The following is a 17,127-nucleotide window of genomic DNA, read 5'->3' on the forward strand; positions in this document are numbered from 1 at the left end:
GAGTTAGCTGTCACTCTTCAATGGTCCAGATTCTGGTAAGAACTATATAGTTTATATCAGGACATTTTCAGAAAGGTAAGTTTGTTTTCCAATATTCCTTGAGGATATTGTGTGGTTACAGTAACACCCTAGATCTGTGAAGAAAAATTTACCAGATACTGAACAACAGATTACCCCCCCCCCCCCCCCCCCTGTTTAGTAAAGCTTAGCTGGAGTTATCTGCAGCAGGGTCCATTTTATTCCTATGGGGCCTGCTGCAGATAACTCAAGCTAAGCTTTAGTAAACAACCATCTAAATTAGTAAATGTTGACATACAAACAAAAATGCTTATTTTCTCATTTTCAATTTATTTGGAAGAAGAGATTCTTTACGTTTGTTGTTTTTTAAAATACATTTTTATTATGGTATAACATCCTTCAACATAGAGGATAAAACAATTTCAAACAAAGAATAGTCAGTAAATAGTAAAAACAATCAGATAATGCCAACTGAAAAACTCTGCTTTCACTGGTTATATATTTGCAGTTTAAGACTATATCTTTTGATTCTGTTTTTATTGAGATTTTATCTAATACATTACAGCTCAACTACATCCTTGCTAGTTCAAAAACACATTTTAATGTTTTCCTAGAAATTAACAAGTACTTAAATATTTACTCCCTAGTTAAATTCAAACAATTACAGTTAGAAATTATAACATGCGTTTCATTGTACTACTAAGAAAACAGAATGTATAGTGTGATAATCTACTCTTATGTACATCTCTAAACACTTATGTAAAAAGCATATTCTAAGCACAAAAGTTACACATCCGAAAACAGAGAAAACTGCAAAACACAAATATAAAAAAACTTTACGGGTCAAGTTTAAAAGGCATTTCTGCAGGTAAAACTGTCTTACAAGCAGAAATAGGCTCTATATTCATATATTTACCCAAACTACGTGAAAGTGTCCCTTAGGATGAGGCTGAGAAAGGATTAATGTTCACATGTATTCTTCCTAAAACATATATGTATGCATATGAAATAAGGAAAATTATATATACTAAATAGCAAGTGTAAATGTATGCTTGTGTTTGCCCTTTGAAAACTTCTATTTCTATTTGATACATAAGTTAGGCAGCCTGTTACAAAATGACTATTTTAGTGGACAATTTTTAAAGATATTGCCATAGATAAAATAGTACATTATACACTAAAATGTGCTTTTAGAAAATTGCCTATGTGTGGCTAATCATATGCATACAGAGCCCCTATACATAAAAATTTACCTATACTAAGAGAAAGTATTCCCCAACTGGATAGAGATGAGAAAAGATTTGCACACATGCATACTTTCCATTTTCACAATTATCCCCAGGATTATATATAGGTTGTCCAAATTTGGGTGTGAATCCAAAATCTGTGCATAAACTAATTAGTCAATTGGATGCTAACAATCCAATTAAGGGAATTAACAAGCACTTACTTGGCAATAATTAGGAGTTATGCGTGGATCTCACTATTCCCTGTTCTATAATGTGCAGCTAAATTCTATAGTATACATCTCAAAAGGGGGCCATGAAAGGGGCAGGAGAGGGCCGGGGCATTCCCAGAAATTAGGTCCAATGTTATAGAATACCAGCATTTGCATTCCTAATTGTCATCAGTTGGGCGCAAGCATTTACACCAGCTTATAACACATGTAAGTGCTCATGCCCAAAGTTAGGTTCAAAATGTATGCTAAAGCCAGTATTCTGTAAAGGACATTCTGCACAAAGCGCCTTTTACAGAATACTAGCTTAGTGCAGACTTTAACAGCGCCTAATTTGGGGCACCATTTACTGAATCTGGCTCTGTGTGTGCAAAATTTCCCAGGTAAACTTCCACTTGCTAGCATGTGTGCATAATGTGTGTGAGTAGTTTTCCAGGGGCAAATTTATCTAAGAACTTTACACCTATGCATGCTATTAAAAAATTTCCCCTTTAGAATCTATGAAGCGACAGGTTATTTTGGCAAATAAAGTCAGGAATCTGGAAAACTTATCCTAGGCACTGCATTTCATTTTGTCTATATGCCACAACTTATTTCACTAACATCCATCTCTGCATAATAATTGATACTTTTAATTTGTTTAAAATAAACAAACTAGGTGAGTTTAAAATAAATGAATTAGCTAAGAAACTGACAGTTTGCTTCCAGTACCCCCTTGTGATGATTTCATTGTGTGGTATTTTTCTCTTTCACCTATAGCAGGGAGTTCATAGAGTTTTGTCTTTTTTCTTCAGTTTCTCCACTTTTTTCCTCATGATTTCTCTGAAATGATCTTTTTCCTTTGTTTGTTTTTCCTGAAGATCTCTGTTTGACACATCTCCTTCTTCCTTAATTAAGACCTGCAACTCCTTTTCCCACTGTTCAAAAAAAAAAAAATCATTTGATTTTCTGAAAATAATAAAGGAAGACATAAAACATCTAGCTGTTTTTTAGATGGCACCAGGTAAAAAGATACTTCAAGGATTTCTAAAATATCATTGTGGTCATTTAGTAATATGTGATAAAGTATTAGGGCCCTGTTTACTAAGCCATGCTGTAGGCGCACTAACTTTTTTAGCATTTGCTTAATGCTAGAGATATCCCTAAGACTATATGGGTGTCTCTAGCATTACATCTATGTTGCCTATAACCTGCAGTAGTTGGGCCACACATATGGACAAAGGACACCTAAAAGCTATTTTAGTAAATGTAGGATATATTTTATTTATACAATTTGGGGGAAATGAAGTAAGGTCGTGCAACCTTTGTGTCTTGCTTTTACAGCGGTATTCCTGAGCCTGTAAGAATATCCACAAATTGTGAACTCGGTATCCCCTGAAGAAGCCTTTTGGTGAAATGGGTCTGTTGGGTTCCGGTTGCCATTCAGGAGAAACATACACGTCAAGCTCAGATAGCCAAAATAAGCTGAATTTTGATTTATTCTATATGTTCGGCAGTGTATTGTATTGGTTACACAGTGATTATTTTTTCTTTTTTCTTTTGCAAATAAAAAAAAGATTTAAAAATACAACTAAAGGATATGAATAATTTTGTCCAACCTTCGTGGTTGGCTGGGGGGTTTTGACCTATGATTATAGAAAATAGGCACAAGACAAAAATTGTCTAGTTGCCACAGGCCTGCAGTGGCAGATCATTTTTTCTGAGGTCTATTCCCCCTATCCTTTGTTAAAAGTGGTGTGAATCACATTTTGTACTTTGCTCGCTCTGTGTGTGGTGTCTCTAGCATTAGCCATAGCTTGAAATGAGGAAGGAGCTTGATGAAAGGAATGCTGCTGCAGATTTTATTAAGCAGTTAATGAACAGAGAATGTGAGGTTAAACTTTAGGCTATAGTCTGACAAAGCTGTAGGCAATGGCTGATTCACATAGTGGCTAAGATGGAGGGGGCCCAATAGGGTTTGGGGACACATAATAAGAGGATTACTAACTGTCATGAGTAGGGGTCATCAAACCCTGAGGGGGGGGGGGGGGGGGTTGCAGCTGCTCTTGAATTTATAGTGTTTATTCATGTTCTCTGTGAGTCAACATTACTTGTCTAAACCTCTCCTCAACTACTTAGGGTCTTCTTTTTTTTTTTTTTTTGCTTCTCTAGACCTTATTTCATTTCCCCCAAATTGTATAAATAAAATATATCCTACATTTACTAAAATAGCTTCTAGGTGCCCTTTGTCCATATGCGTGGCCCAACTACTGCATGTTATAGGCAACATAGATGTAAGAACAGATGGCAAGTTGCAAAAGTACTTCAAAATGGTTGATCACTTCATGGACTGTATTTCCTTAGCTACACTTTTTGTGAAGAGTGTAAGGTACTATGGCCTTACACTGGGGCTTCTCAGTTAAGGAAAGCTTCTTATACTTAGTTCTATAGTCTCTTGATTTTTTTTTTCAATCAGATTTTGAAGTAATGATTCCAAATAAAATGAGGCAAATCAGGATAAAAGTAAGAGAAAACAAAAACTAACTTCAACTAGAACTGTACCGAATAGCGTATTTGGCCAAATATGAAATATGAAAATATTGGCCGAATACCAAACATGGATAATGGCCATTAAGCTTTAACATAACAAATAATTTTAAAAAGCAACGTGAAATTATATATCATTTATTTCAGTAGGATTTAGCAAAGTAGAGCCCCAGATTATTCATAATCAAATTTAAATCACTATTAAGGAATGTCAAACACAAATAATGTATTTGTCGGCCAGATCCAACCGAATATGAATATTTGGCACAGCCCTAAATTCAAACACATCAAAAATGAAGAAGTCCACATTAAGAGGAAAAAGATGCCCAATTAAAGAAAACCAAAAACAGGCAAGCAAGTAATAAGTGAAAAAGCCCACCCTTACCACAACACAGCAAATCAAACTATGACTTCCTAAATTTCAGCTTCCAAACTTAATCAGCTATTATGATCTGATAGAAATTTTTCTAATTAAGTGGGATCCCAATAAACATAATCATTTGCCTAGTAAGTAATCATATACTTTCATGGGAATTTAAACAAAATATAGCCTCCATGCAGCTTTATAGGGGTTAGGCCCCTGCCTATACAATTACAATACAGAGCTTATTAACCTCCTGTACTCCATACCACAGATGCACATGGATAATGCGTCAATGCTGTATGAACTTTTGTCTCAGTATTTGCCAACTCCTGCCTCACTTTGGCTGTTGCAAGAGATGGGCAATCATTGCAAAAGGAACCTCCTGTTCAGAGACAAGAACTTCTGGTCAAGTCAACAGTCACTTTGGAGCCTTGACTTGTTTGCTCAGAGCCCTGAGTTCTAAGAACTGCATCTTTGATAATGTCAAAAGACATACTTGTTATTCTTCAAACCATAACACCCAGATCAAAACCAATCATTTATCTTATCTTTGGAGACAGAGCCTCTATCAGAACAATATATAAAGCATCTCTGGGTGTCAAGATTTATCTGATACTATCATCAGATCCCAGAGCTGTCATTGCCTCATGGTCTCATCAGCTCATGAACTCCACTGAACTCCTCTACTCATATCTTCAATGTTGGAACACTTCAGAGCATGCCTGGCCAACATGACCACCTTCTGGCCTACATCTCCATCTCAAAAGAGTATAGACTTGCTTTACTGTCAGGTTGTATAAACATGTTCTGTTGTGTTAGTGGGTAATTAGCAGGTGGTCTCATTTTCTGTGCCTAGGGAGTATGTTTACTCTGAAACAAGTGTTCATACAACAATGTTTAAAGAATATTTGTCCACAACTTCATTCTAAGCTATCTAGCATTTGTACATAACTCTTATATTCTAATTATCTCCATATTCATTCTTGGTTGTTTTCCTTGCTTGTACATAAATTGACTTCTAATTTTATTATTTGGAACTCATGTCAGTTGTTTGTCAGTGTGTACAGGAGCTAAGGACTCAAGACTGCCCAGTCAGGGGGAAATGTCACTAAATCCTAATTTTCTAGGGTGCTACCATAATACAGTTTGCATGTCCCTACCTACAGAAGGTGGTGTGTTTCTGATTTGCTCCTACAGAAATTGGAGGTCCCACCAAGATGGTTTTAATCAAAATTAATATACCGACAAACTGTGTAATTAATATTGCTTTCAAGAGTTGAAACACAGGGTGTAATTGTTTTTCCTTCATGCTTTAATCTTTTTCTGGTCTATGTATTAGAGTACAGTGTGTTTTGTCTTACACTCTGGAAGTCCAGAGTGTTCTTGAGTGATAACAGAGTTGTTATTTTTATGCCAGTAATTTTGTGCATGGCTATGCTATGAAAAGCAAACTTCAGTCACTTTATTTCTTTAAGTGTTGTGTATTGTAAGTTAGTGAGAACGGATGGATTAGACTTGTATTAATCTTGTGCTTTTCACACAGGAAGATAGAACTCCTCTGTCTGGATTGTCATGTTAATATACCATCCAGTGTTTCTTTATTCTAGAACTGAAAGGACTGCTCAGTATATTTTTATTATCACATCAATATGATTTTCTGTATACATTAGTAATGGATGAACCAATTCTGGACACAGACACATTCACATAGTTAGCCTGTAACATTGCTGTGATTGGCTACACAAAGTCCTAAGTAGAGATAGAACTTACTCTGTTAGGAGAGATAAGAAGGCAAGCGTTTGTTGTTACGACAAACCTGTGATAGATAGAATGAAGCTCAGGATAGCTGTCAAGTTTTGAACTCAGAGAAGGAGATAGTAGAACAGGAATGATTTAATACACTGAAACATCTTGAATATCTGGCTGATAGAACTTACTGTTCTCAGAACCCACAAGTACAAGCCAAGTTTTGGACAGAAGAGCAGTTGGCTCTGGAAACCTTAAATAATCTGTTCACACAGTACCAGAGGATCCAAACAGATTATTACCATCTAAAATGACAGTGGAGTTATTAAATAGCAAAGTCTGAACTTGTTTACCAAGGTTAATGATATGGAGCAGTGTGGTTTTGATTCTATGAGGCAATTGAACTGTGTCAAAGAGATTTGACAGACAGATCCCTGGGGAACAGATGTATGGGGAATTTTCTACATAGTTCTCCAAGCTATGGAGTAACAGTGCTTCTACTCACTGAATGGTTAAAACACACCAGCCACAGTCTTTATCTCTGCTCCCTAGCTACCTCACAAAGCAAAGCAACTGTTAAACACACTGGATGCCTTCAGAGCAAAAGTAGATGTGCAAACCTGACTAGGCTAAGAAAAAATATTTGAGGCTGTTGAGCCAGGGCTGCTGAGAGGCTGGGGCAAGATTCCCCAGGCCCGGCCTATATGAAACCAGCCCTAGAAAAGCCATGCACAATACCAGCACTGTTCAAATAAAACAAAATCATAAACAATTATCTTGTAGTCAATAATCAACAAAAATCCTCCAACTGTGTATTACATTGTGCATTCAGATACAACGTTGGAGGACCTGGGACTTGTGCGATGATAGATAACAGTGACCATCAGTTGGTGGAGGTTATGTTTGTTTTCTGAGTACAATCACATTTATTAGAGAATATATTTTTGAATAAATAGATTGTTTTATGAGAATTGCATGGTGTTATAATTTAAAGATTAAAAGAAGACCTGAATATAATAGATATATGTACTAGAATATGATAATTCAGGTATTTAACATATGAAAACTTAATTTTTGATATTCCAAAATATTTGTTCTAGATATGCAAAAAAATCAATGGCAAGCAAAAATTATAATAGTGCTTTACAGACCATTATGGAAGAATTAAAACTGCTGAAAGAACTACTATGGAAGCTAAGGAGGATACCAGGGAACTTAAAGATGATTTGGCCATGATAAAACAAGAGGTAACAATATAAAACCCACATAGAAATACTAGAAAATAAGCATAAAGCATCAAATGAGAACATTAAAGGTCTCTGGCGCCAGGTAAAATGTATTTATTAACTTGAGAAAGATCTAGAAGACTCAAATAACAGAGCAAGAGATATTAATTTTCATATTCTTGGATTACTTGAAGGCAGAGAGGGACAAGATAATCATTAAAGGGGTCTTTTACTAACGGTTTGCTCAAGTTATCTGCAGTAGGGCCCATAGGAATAAAATGAGCCCTGCTGCAGATAACTCGAGTTAATCTTTAGTAAAGGACCCCCTAAATTTCTGGAAACATTCATACCTTCACTGCTCGAGCTCAAATTCAATAACGATTTTGAAGGACATAACGCATCACATCGCATCGGAGTCGAAATGACAAATTTCCTATGCCTGTTGTGGTCAGGCTTCTAAGGTTTAATCAAGCTGTGGAAATAATGCAAAAGGCCAGATCCTGTGCTCCAATCAAACTTGAAGGTAACACCATTCTAGTTGTACCAGTTCTTAATAAAACCTTTGCACAATTGCATAAACAATTATTAGCCTACAGACCTAAACTAGAAGAAGTAAATGCTCATTTTTGAATGTTCTACCCAGGCTGCATGAGGGTCACACTACATAATCACACATAATCTTACAGATCCTGATGTTCTTGCTAACTTTTGAGAGGAAATATTACCAAGAAATATAGATGACTCTTGAAATCGTAATGTAACTCATCTTTCACATACGAACATAAGAGTAGCCATACTGGGTCAGAACAATGGTCCATCTAGCCCAGTGTCCTGTTTTCCAAACAGTGGCCAAGTCAGATCACCAGTACCTAGCAGAAACCTAAATTGTAGCAACACTGCATACTACAAATCCCAGGGCAAGCATTTGTGTCCCTATGTCTGTCTCAATAGCAGACTATGAACTTTTCCTCCAGGAATTTGTACAAACCTTTTTTAAACTCAGATATACTAACCGTTGTTACTACATCCTCTGACAGCAAATTCCAAAGCTTAACTATTCTGTGAGTGAAAATATATTTCCTCCTATTTGTTTTAAAAGTGGTAACAGCGGTTAGTGTATCTGAGTTGAAAAAAGGTCAGTGACCACTCGGGGAGTAAGGAGGAGTAGCTTGTATGTTAAGGAGGGCCTTGAATCAAATAGATTGAAAATTCGGCAGGAAACAAAACACATCTTGGAATCCATATGGATTGAAACTCCATGTGTAAAGGGGAAAATGATAGTGATAGGAGTGTACTACCGTCCGCCTGGCCAGGATGAACAGATAGATGTAGAAATGTTATCAGAAATTAGGGAGGCTAACAAACTGGGCAACACGATAATAAAGCAAAGATACTTACCTGTAGCAGGTATTCTCCGAGGACAGCAGGCCGATTGTTCTCACGATTGGATCGACGCCCGCGGCGGCCCAGGAGACCGGCAAAACATTTTGCAAGCAAAATAAGAATCTTTGAGAACACTCCGGAGCGCGGACAGAGCACACTGCGCATGCGCGAATGGCTTCCCGCCCGCCGCATGAGCGTGTCATCCTCAGTTTAATAAAAAGCAAACCAGATAACTAGAACAACTCCAAAGGGGAGGAGGATCAGCCTGCTGTCTTCGGAGAATACCTGCTACAGGTAAGTATCTTCGCTTTCTCCGAGGACAAGCAGACTGCTTGTTCTCACGATTGGGGTATCCCTAGCACCCAGGCTCACTCAAAACAATGAACATTGGCCAATTGGGACTCGCAACGGCGAGAACAGAACATAGATTGACCTGAAAAGAAACACAACTACATGAGAGTGCAGCCTGGAACATAATAAAAATGGTCCTAGGGGGGGTGGAGTTGGATTCTAAACCCCAAACAGATTCTGCAGCACCGACTGCCCAAACCGACTGTTGCGCTGGGTATCTTGCTGAAGGCAGTAGTGAGATGTGAATGTGTGGACTGATGACCACGTCCGCAGCCTTACAAATCTCTTCAATAGAAGCTGACTTCAAGTGAGCCACTGACACAGCCATGGCTCTGACATTATGAGCCGTGACATGGCCCTCTAGAGTCTGCCCAGCTTGGGCATAAGTAAAGGAAATGCAATCTGCTAGCAAATCAGAGATTGTGCGTTTTCTGATGGCAACTCCTCTCCTATTGGGATTTTAAAAAAAAACAAATAACTGGGCGGACTGTCTATAGGGCTTCGTCCGCTCCACATAAAAGGCCAATGCTCTCTTACAGTCCAAGGTGTGCAACTTGTCTTCACCAGGGTGGGTATGTGGATGGGGAAAAAATGTTGGCAAGACAATTGACTGGTTCAGATGGAACTCCGACACCACCTACGGCAAGAACTTAGGATGAGTGTGGAGGACTACTCTGTTACGATGAAACTTGATATAAGGTGCTTGCACTACCAGGGCTTGGAGCTCACTGACTCTACAAGCTGAAGTAACAGCCACCAAGAAAATGACCTTCCAGGTCAAATACTTCAGATGGCAGGAATTCAGTGGCTCAAAAGGAGCTTTCATCAGCTGGGTGAGAACAACGTTGAGATCCCATGACACTGGTGGAGGTTTAACTGGGGGCTTTGACAAAAGCAAACCTCTCATGAAGCGAACAACTAAAGGCTGTCCAGAGATAGGCTTACCCTCTACACGTTGATGATAACTACTACTACTACTTAGCATTTCTATAGCGCTGCCAGGGTTACGCAGCGCTGTACAAGTTTAAACATGGGGAAGGATGGTCCCTGCTCAAGAGAGCTTACAATCTAAAGGTAACAAGCTTTGTAGTCAGTGTAGAGTGGCTAGGCGCCAAAAGCAAGGGAGAAGAGATGGGCTTTGAGTAAGGACTTGAAAATGGGCAGGGAGGGTGCATGGCGTATGGGCTCAGGAAGTCTGTTCCAGGCATAAGGTGAAGCGAGGCAGAAAGGGCGGAGTCTGGAGTTAGCAGTGGTGGAGAAGGGTACAGATAGGAGTGATTTGTCCTGAGAGCGGAGGTTACGGGTGGGGACATACGGGGAGAGGAGGGTAGAGAGGTAATGGGGGGCTGTAGATTGAGTGCACTTGAAGGTCAGTAGGAGAAGCTTGAACTGTATACGGTAGCGGATCGGGAGCCAGTGAAGCAACTTGAGGAGAGGGGTGATATGAGAGTATAGGTTCACACGGTAGATGAGACATGCGGCGGAATTTTGGACAGTTTGGAGGGGGGATAGGTGGCTAAGTGGGAGACCAGCGAGGAGGAGGTTGCAATAGTCGAGACGAGAGGTAACGAGTGAGTGGACGAGGGTTCGGGTGGTCTGTTCAGAGAGGAATGGGCGAATTTTGCTAATATTATAGAGGAAGAAGCGGCAGGTCTTAGCTGTCTGCTGGATATGGGCAGAGAAGGAGAGGGAGGAGTCGAAAATGACTCCGAGATTGCGGGCTGAAGAGACGGGGAGGATGAGGGCGTTGTCAACAGAGACGGAAAGTGGGGGAAGAGGAGAGGAGGGTTTGGGTGGAAAGACAAGGAGCTCAGTCTTTGCCATGTTCAGTTTCAGATGCCGGTTGGACATCCAGGCAGCGATGTCTGAAAGGCAGGCCGAGACTTTGGCCTGGGTTTCGACTGTGATGTCGGGAGTGGAGAGGTAAAGCTGGGTATCATCGGCATAGAGATGGTACTGGAAACCATGTGATGAGATCAGCGAGCCCAGGGAAGAGGTGTATATCGAGAAAAGAAGTGGTCCTAGGACAGATCCTTGAGGAACCCCAACAGAGAGCGGGATGGGGGTGGAAGAGGAGCCATTAGAAAATACTCTGAAGGTGCGTTGGGAAAGATACGAGGCGAACCAGGAGAGGACAGAGCCCTGGAACCCGAATGCGGACAGTGTGTCAATAAGTAAATTATGATTGACGGTGTCAAAGGCGGCAGATAGGTCGAGGAGGATGAGGATGGAATAGTGACCTTTGGATTTGGCAAGGAACAGGTCATTGCAGACTTTAGAGAGTGCTGTTTCTGTCGAGTGTAGTGGGTGAAAGCCGGATTGAAGCGAATCGAGGACAGCCTGAGAGGAGAGGAAATCAAGTGGAGGAGTGGCCTAGTGGTTAGGGTGGTGGACTTTGGTCCTGGGGAACTGAGGAACTGAGTTCGATTCCCAGCACAGGCAGCTCCTTGTGACTCTGGGCAAGTCACTTAACCCTCCATTGCCTGCCGCATTGAGCCTGCCATAAGTGGGAAAGCGCGGGGTACAAATGTAACAAAAGAAAAAAAAAAAGGCAGCGGCTTTGGACAGCGCGTTCAAGTAATTTGGAGAGGAAGGTTAGAAGGGATATGGGGCGGTAATTGGAGGGACAGGTGGGGTCAAGTGATGGTTTTTTTAGAAGTGGTGTGACTACAGCGTGCTTGAAGGTGTCAGGGACAGTAGCAGTGGAGAGAGAGAGGTTGAGGATGTGACAGATTGAGGGGTTAACCGTAGGAGAGATGTTGGTGAGCAGATTGGTGGGAATGGGATCAGAGGAACAGGTGGTGCACTTAGAGGAAGAAAGAAGGCGAGCAGTTTCCTCTTCGGTGATCTCGGGGAAGGAGGCCGGGTTAGGTTGGTTGAGGGGGTGGGTTAAGAAATCACAGGGAGGAGAAGGCTTGGAAGTGAATTCGAGGTTTATCTTCTGCACTTTATCGTGGAAGTAGTCAGCAAGTGTTTGAGGGGAGAGTGAGGGGGGGTGGGGGCGGAGGGCACCTTAAGTAGGGAGTTGAGGGTGGGGAAGAGGCGACGAGGGTTGGAGCTAAGAGAATTGGTTAATTGAGAATAATATTCCTGTTTGGCAAGGAATAGGGAGGACTGGAGGATAATCTTGTCAAAAAAACAGTATGAGCTGTTCTCCTTACTTCCGTAATCTAATACCACAATACTGGAGAGCAGCAAAGAAATAAAACCCAAAGGGTAAGATAATTTGCAGTTCTTAATGAATATAGGTAAAGCCCTCAGAGACCAAGGATAAACCGAGGTCTGACCTGCAAGACTTTAATATCTACAAGAGATTATGCGGTCTGCGGTCCTATCTCGTTCATAGGGCTATGTTTTACCCATATTACTTTGCTTATGATCAAAAAATCATTTGAATAAATGTATCAAAACAATCAGTCTTATTGCTGAATATTTGTTAGATAATACGATATAGATAAATGACAGTAAAAACTTCAAAACTTAGCTTTCACTGAAGTAGTGCAATAACCCCTCTGGTTAAGCAAGTCTTAAATTGAATAAACAACAACGGGGCCCATATCGTTTCGCCTTATTATAGGCTTCTTCAGATTTTGCCCAATAAGATTGTCAAACAGGGGTATCACCTCCGCTGTTTCCTCCTTGCTGCTCGGGCTCATGCCACCATTCCTCTCCCAAATCGTCGCCCATGTCCTACACAATACTCCGAATTCCAAACTGCGCGGGGCCGCGGGAGGACGGCAATAAGACTGATTGTTTTGATACATTTATTCAAATGATTTTTTGTTCATAAGCAAAGTAATATGGGTAAAACATAGCCCTATGAACGAGATAGGACCGCAGACCGCATAATCTCTTGTAGATATTAAAGTCTTGCAAGTCAGACCTCGGTTTATCCTTGGTCTCTGAGGGCTTTACCTATATTCATTAAGAACTGCAAATTATCTTACCCTTTGGGTTTTATTTCTTTGCTGCTCTCCAGGACTGGAGGATAGCATGAATTTGTAATGGGTGAATTCTGACAGGGTGCTGAACTCTTACAGAGTTGATCTTGAGACTAGACTCTGATAAGTGTAGAAGGTATTCAAGCAAGGTCCGTGTAGGACAAGAAAAAAGATCTAGGGCCTTGCTGTCACACCAGACGGCAAACCTCCTCCATTTGAAAGAATAACACTTTTTGGTGGAATCTTTCCTGGAAGCAAGCAAGACTCGGGAGACACCCTCTGAAAGACCTAAAAAGGCAACTTCTAAGCTCTCAACATCCAGGCCGTGAGAGCCAGAGACTGGAGGTTGGGATGTAGAAGCAACCCCTCGTTCTGGGTGAGGAGGGTCAGAAAACACTCCAATCTCCACGGTTCTTCGGAAGACAACTCCAGAAGAAGAGGGAACCAGATCCGACGAGGCCAGAAGGGAGCAACAAAGATCATTGTTCCACGGTCTTGCTTGAGTTTCAGCAAAGTCTTCCCTACTAGAGGTATGGGAGGATAAGAATACAGAAGGCCTCTCCCCCAATGCAGGAGAAAGGCATCTGACGCTAGTCTGTCGTGGGCCTGAAGTCTGGAACAGAACTGAGGGACTTTGTGATTGATCTGGCCTTGCTGAGTGGCAACTGGCATTGCTGAGTTTAAAGGGGGTCTGGACAGATTCCTGAAGGAAAAGTCCATTGATCATTATTAAATTTTGGGGTTTTGCCAGGTTCTTGGGGCCTGGATTTGCCGCTGTCGGAGACAGCGTGCTGGGCTTGATGGACCTTTTTGTCTTTTCCCAGCGTGGCAGTGCTTATGTGTTTATCTGAGTGGCAAAAAGATCCACCGAGGGGGTGCCCACGCTCGGAAGATCCTGTGGACAACGCCCATGTTTAGCGACCACTCGTGAAGTTGCATGATCCTGCTCAACCTGTTGGCCAGACTGTTGTTTATGCCTGCCAGATACGTGGCTTGGAGAAACATGCCGTGATGGCGCGCCCAAAGCCACATCCGGACAGCTTCCTGACACAGAGGGCGAGATCCGGTGCCCCCCGGCTTGTTGGTGTAAAGCATAGCAACCTCATTGTCTGTCTGAATCAGAATGATTTGGTTGGACAGCCGATCTCTGAAAACCTTGAGAGTGTTCCAGATCGCTCGTAATTCCAGAAGGTTGATCTGAAGACCCTTTTCCTGAAAGGACCAAGCTCCTTGAGTGTGACGTCCATCTACATGAGCTCCCCACCACAGGAGGGATGCATCCGTCGTCAGCACTTTTTGTGGCTGGGGAATTAGAAAGGGACGTCCCAAGGACAAATTGGATCGAATGGTCCACCACTGAAAGGAACTGCAAAAGTCGATGGCAAGATGGATCACATCCTCTAGATCCCCTGTGGCCTGGCACCACTGGGAAGCTAGGGTCCATTGAGCTGATCTCATATGTAGGCGTGCCATGGGAGTTACATGAACTGTAGAGGCCATGTGTCCTAACAGTCTCAACATCTGCTGAGCTGTGATCTGGTGAGACACTCAAGCCATGGACACGAGGGCCAGGAGATTGTCTGCCCTTGCCTGAGGAAGATAAGCTTGAGACGTCCGTGTGTCCAACAGAGCTCCAATGAACTGGGACAAGATGGGACATGGGATAATTGATCACAAACCCCAGTAGCTCTAGCACTCGAATAGTCATCCGCATGGACTGTAGAGTGCCTGCCTCCGAGGTGCTCTTCACCAGCCAATCATCAAGATAAGGGAACACATGCACTCCCAGTCTGCGCAGCGATGCTGCGACAACAGCCAGGCACTTTGTAAAAACCCTGGGCGCAGACGCAAGGCCAAAGGGCAGTACACAGTACTGAAAGTGCCGAGTTCCCAAGCGAAATCGAAGATACTCCCAGCTCACAGGAAGTATCAAGATGTGGGTATAGGCATCCTTTAAGTCCAGAGAGCATAGCCAATCGTTTTCCTGAATCATGGGAAGAAGGGTGCCGAGGGAAACCATCCTGAACGTTTCTCGGGCTAGGAATTTGTTCAGGGCCCTTAGGTCTAGGATGGGATGCATCCCCCCTGTTTTCTTTTGCACAAGGAAGTACCTGGAATAGAATCCCAGCCAGGGCCGGTCTTAGGCCGAGGCGGCCATATAGGGCCTCGCACTTAAGGGGGCCCCACGCACCTCAGTCAGCCTCCTCCGCTCCATCCTGGCGCTCCAGTATTTAAATTTAACTCATTCCGACGTCGCAGTAGCTGTGCAGCGTCAGTGAAAGCGCAGCCCGATGTCTCTCCACCAGCCTTCCCCTTCGCTCGTTCGTTCCCTCTCAGTGTCCCGCCCTCGCAAGGAAATGACGTCGGAAGAAGGCGGGGCACTGACGGACTGAACAAGCGAAGGGAAGGCTGGTGGAGAGACATCAGACAGCGCTTTCATTGACGCTGCGCAGCTGCTGCAATGGAGGTAAATTTAAATACTAGAAGATTTGAACTAGAGAAGGGGGCGGGCAGGGCCCAGGGAGAGAGGATTAATTGCTGGACATGGAGGGGAGGGAGGAGAATTGCTGGATATGTATAGATGGAGGGGGCAGGGGAGAGAGGAGCATCAATGGACATGGATGGGAGGGCAGGGCCCAGGGAGAGAGGAGAAATTGCTGGACATGGAGGGGAGGGAGGAGAATTGCTTGATATGGATGGATGGAGGAGGGAAGGGGAGAGAGGAGCATCGATGGACAAGGATGGACATGGATGGGAGGACAGGGCCCAGGGAGAGAGGAGAAATTGCTGGACATGGAGGGGAGGACAGGGGAGAGAGAGTAGAATTGCTGGATATCGATGGATGGAGGAGGGAAGGGGAGAGAAGAGCATCGATGGACAAGGATGGACATGGATAGGAGGGCAGGACCCAGGGAGAGAAGAGAAATTGCTGGACATGGAGGGGAGGGGAGAGAGGAGAATTGCTGGATATGGATGGATGGTGGGGGGCAGGGGAGAGGAGATTTGCTAGATATGAATGGAGGAGAGGGCAGGGGAGAGAGGAGAGTTGCTGGACATGGATGGATGGAGGGGAGGGAAGACTGGAAGGAGATGCACATGGATGGAGAGGAGGGAAGAGAGAAATCTGGACATAGATGGAGTGGAGGGCAGGGAAGAGAGGAGAAATGTTGGGCAGGAATGGAGGGAAGGAAAGACAAAGGAAGGAGATGCACATGGATGGAGGGGAGTGAGGAGAAATGCTGGATATGGATGGAGGGGAGATTGCTGAATTTCAGGGCTGGATTGGAACACTTTGAAGACAGATGCTGAAACTGGAGAAAGGATAGGGACAGGGCTACAGATGGTACACAGGACACATAAGGACACAGGAGGATGGTGGACATGGTGAGAGAAAAAATATCAAATGAAAAGAAGACACTGCATAAAACAGAAGACATTGGGACCAAAGCAAATAGAAAAACTAAATGATCAGACAACAAAGATAGAAAAAAGTATTTTATTCAGAATTTATTAATTCGAATATGTCAGCTTTTGGAAATGTGCATCTGTGATATTTGCATGTAAGTTTCAATTTTTCTAGTATTGCTGCATGCTGAGTCTGACTTCTTGAGGTAACTTTCCAGTTCAGTATTTTGCCTTCATATCTGTTGTGTCATGTGTTTTTCATGTGTAATCAAGGTGCAGTATCCTGCTAGCATGTAGTATTTGCAGCTCTTTTTGTTTTGTTTATTTTTCACGAGGTAGTGTATTGGTGTTTTAGAGCCTGTTGTAATTACAGTTCTAACTCTCTAAAAGGAGTTTGCAAAGTTTATATATAGTTAGTTTGTGAGTGTCCCTTTAATTGTGGAAAAACCTCCACTTTAAATATATTACAAAACAATTGAAACCTCCAAACAGGAAAAATACAAAAGTATTTATTATATCCTTGTTTTATCAGGAGTAGGTTAATATCATTGGTTCCCTAAGAAGGAAAAAGAGAAAAAAAACCCAGACGCAAAAAACTCACATTTAGTGAGAAAACGCAAATGAGATGAAAAACTCTCTTACCTTCTTTTATTATAACTAATAATAAAGGGGCACCCACCCAAAGCTAAACTATCACAGACTAATCCCAGC

At 42.3% G+C, this 17,127-nt stretch overlaps 1 protein-coding gene across 1 annotated transcript in view; it reads right to left on the reverse strand.

The window, feature by feature from the left end:
* Nucleotides 1-1,715: 1,715 nt before the first annotated feature.
* The window catches only part of TMEM232 (transmembrane protein 232), a 303,917-nt gene continuing 288,505 nt past the window's right edge, over nucleotides 1,716-17,127 (reverse strand). Inside the window, 1 exon segment of the mRNA XM_030193465.1 lies at nucleotides 1,716-2,391. Within this exon segment, the coding sequence (XP_030049325.1) occupies nucleotides 2,242-2,391 (150 nt within the window). The 3' untranslated portion in view covers nucleotides 1,716-2,241.

This window comes from Microcaecilia unicolor, chromosome 2 (assembly GCF_901765095.1).
Source record: "Microcaecilia unicolor chromosome 2, aMicUni1.1, whole genome shotgun sequence".
Lineage (NCBI taxonomy): Eukaryota > Metazoa > Chordata > Amphibia > Gymnophiona > Siphonopidae > Microcaecilia > Microcaecilia unicolor.